At 47.4% G+C, this 2687-nt stretch overlaps 1 protein-coding gene across 1 annotated transcript in view; it reads left to right on the top strand.

Moving 5' to 3' along the window:
* The first annotated feature begins 580 nt into the window (after positions 1–580).
* LOC139024501 (sodium/potassium/calcium exchanger 1-like) overlaps positions 581–2687 on the top strand; it is a 14741-nt gene continuing 12634 nt past the window's right edge. Inside the window, exon 1 of the mRNA XM_070439354.1 lies at positions 581–709. Within this exon, the coding sequence (XP_070295455.1) occupies positions 581–709 (129 nt within the window). The remainder of the gene's footprint in view (positions 710–2687) is intronic.

The following is a 2687-nucleotide window of genomic DNA, read 5'->3' as shown; positions in this document are numbered from 1 at the left end:
CATTCCAGGTGACTACCTCATGAAGCTGGTTGAGAGAATGCCAAGAGTGTGCAAAGCTGTCATCAAGGCTGGCTACTTTGAAGAATCTCAAATATAAAATATATTTAGATTTGTTTAACACTTTTTTGGTTACTACATGATTCCATATGTGTTATTTCATAGTTTTGATGTCTTCACTATTRTTCTACAATGTAGAAAATAGTTAAAATAAAGAAAAACACTTGAATGAGTAGGTGTATCCAAACTTTTAGCTAGGTTTGTAATGCCAGTAGCCTGCTGAATCTTTCACACCCGCGGCCCAATGATGGTGCCGGACCTGAAATAGTTGGCTGCTTTTTTGGAATCTTTCAGTGTTAGAATCAGTTCTTTAAAAACAATTTTCAGAAGTTCCGAGCCAACCCTCCTGGTGCTGTCGTAGTCCATGTGGTGTCAAACAACGTCAGCTCCCGGAATCTGTAGTAGAGCGGTCGGAAGCAGCCTTGTAATGTCCTGTACTCGTGCTCCAGGGTAGCACAGGGTTTTCCCCCCGGGAACCATGATGTTTCTTACAATACAACTGCCGATGACAACAGCTAGTGCAATGGCTGAGGAGATCTGGATGTTTCGCAAACCCCTCAAGGACCGAAGGGCAGTGGGGCCTGATGGACCCGAGCTAGCTGTAGTATCCATCGTGGATGATGAATGGGCCGGAGTCTTAGACAGCCTCACAGTCTGATGAGGGTGGAGGGCTAAGGATCTGAACCTGAGGTAGAAGCCACCGGAGAGGGCGACAGAACAGAAGACGAAGGCGCAGGTACATCCGCATCCAATCTCGAATTGGAAGCTCCCAGGGAAGAAGGTGCCGGAACCTCTTGATCCAGGGTGGTGAAGCTGTTTCTGGTCCGGTCCGGACTTAACATCTCCAAGGAGGCCCCCGTTGCCAGAGGATGCTGTTTTCCATTTTCCACAGAGAGTGACATATCACTATGGTTRGTTGGTAGGATCGAGAATAGGAACATCCTCCATGTTATCGAGGAGTATCCATTCTACCCAGCTCTGTTCTCCAGGGAAGTGGGAGACCCCTWCAGGGAGGGATCCCTGCAGAATACCGGCCAGTCGGCTGTGTAGAACCGACACTGAGGCGACACTTCCACCAGACCAGAGCGGCGTCCGGCTACCGTGGTAGAAGAGAAAGAAAAAGTAGCTGGGCGTGGGTTCCCAAGTAGCTTGTGTAAGTTTGCTACTTGTTTGCTAAGAGTAGACACTTCGCCCCTGTAGTCCTTTGCAAGCAAACAGTTGCTACATTGAAAGTCCAGGCGGTCCACATTGTCCCAGAATGATTGAAAATAAACACAGCTCCCGCAGCGTTGAAAACACTCAATAGCTACCTCCATTTGAGACTGCCGGGTCAGCGAGGCTAGCTAGGCTAGCTGGGCTTCCATGTATCTCTTCTTAAATGGAATTCTCAACTACGTGAACAAAAAGAGCTCACACAAATTGCAAAATCGGGGAAGCAGAAATATGTGTCCTTCTTTAAATCCTTTCACAGCGGTGAGCACGAAAGCAGTGTCTTTGCGCGTACTGTTAGTAGCAGCATCGGCTAACGTTGGCAGCATCGGCTAACGTTGGTAGCAGCATCGGCTAACGTTGGTAGCTATACAACGCAGTTCCAAGCAGGTCAGGTAGCAGGGAAAAAGCAGCAGGGAATACAGCCACAATTAGCGTGGGACACCTCCACGTTCCCAGCCACAAGGGCTAATCACGTCGTGGGCTGTGTTCAAGCTGTTTGTAGAAAACCCTGCTAGCTTAATACTGATAGCTACCAGCTAGGATAGAAGCTAAATACGACAACTTCATAGTTTTTGGCAGGGGCACAACCTTGGTTTTAGAAGTTGGAGGGACATCATTTTTTAATATTATTATTATTGTTTTATTATTTTTGGGCGGATTAACACTCTAAACAGCCTACCCGACCGCTCGGAGGCGTCTATGATAAAACTGGGGAGGACAAAAAACTAATTTCAGAATGTGGGGGAGGGACATGTCATGTCACCCCCGTCCCCAGTGAAAGTTGCGCCCCTGCTTTTGTGATCTGGCTTTATGATCTGACTTTTTGGTCTGGCTTTTTGGTCTGGCTTTATGATCTGATCTGGCTTTTTGGTCTGGCTTTGTGATCTGATCTGGCTTGTTGGTCTGGCTTTGTGATCTGGCTTTTTGGTCTGGCTTTATGATCTGGCTTTTTGGTCTGCTTTGTGATCTGATCTGGCTTTTTGGTCTGGCTTTGTGATCTGGCTTTGTGGTCTGGCTTTTTGGTCTGGCAGGATCCCGGGACAGATAGTAGCGTTCACAGCAACTGAGGCTAACCGAGTTGCGGGATCCAAAAGTATATGAATCAAACTTTGCAAGGAAACACTGTGATAACTTTACAAAAACAATAAACAGAGTTCTCTCGTGCCCTACTCCTATAGGGTCTGTCACTCTTATCTAGTGCCCTACTCCTATAGGGGTCTGTCACTCTTATCTAGTGCCCTACTCCTCTAGGGGTCTGTCACTCTTATCTAGTGCCCTACTCCTCTATTGGCTGTCACTCTTATCTAGTGCCCTACTCCTCTGGGGGTCTGTCACTCTTATCTAGTGCCCTACTCCTCTAGGGGTCTGTCACTCTTATCTAGTGCCCTACTCCTCTAGGGGTCTGTCACTCTTATCTA

This window comes from Salvelinus sp. IW2-2015, unplaced genomic scaffold, assembly GCF_002910315.2.
Source record: "Salvelinus sp. IW2-2015 unplaced genomic scaffold, ASM291031v2 Un_scaffold1587, whole genome shotgun sequence".
In the NCBI taxonomy this organism is placed as follows: Eukaryota; Metazoa; Chordata; class Actinopteri; order Salmoniformes; family Salmonidae; genus Salvelinus; species Salvelinus sp. IW2-2015.
Note: the sequence above shows the minus strand (reverse complement) of the source record. Positions and strands in the feature narration are given on the sequence as shown.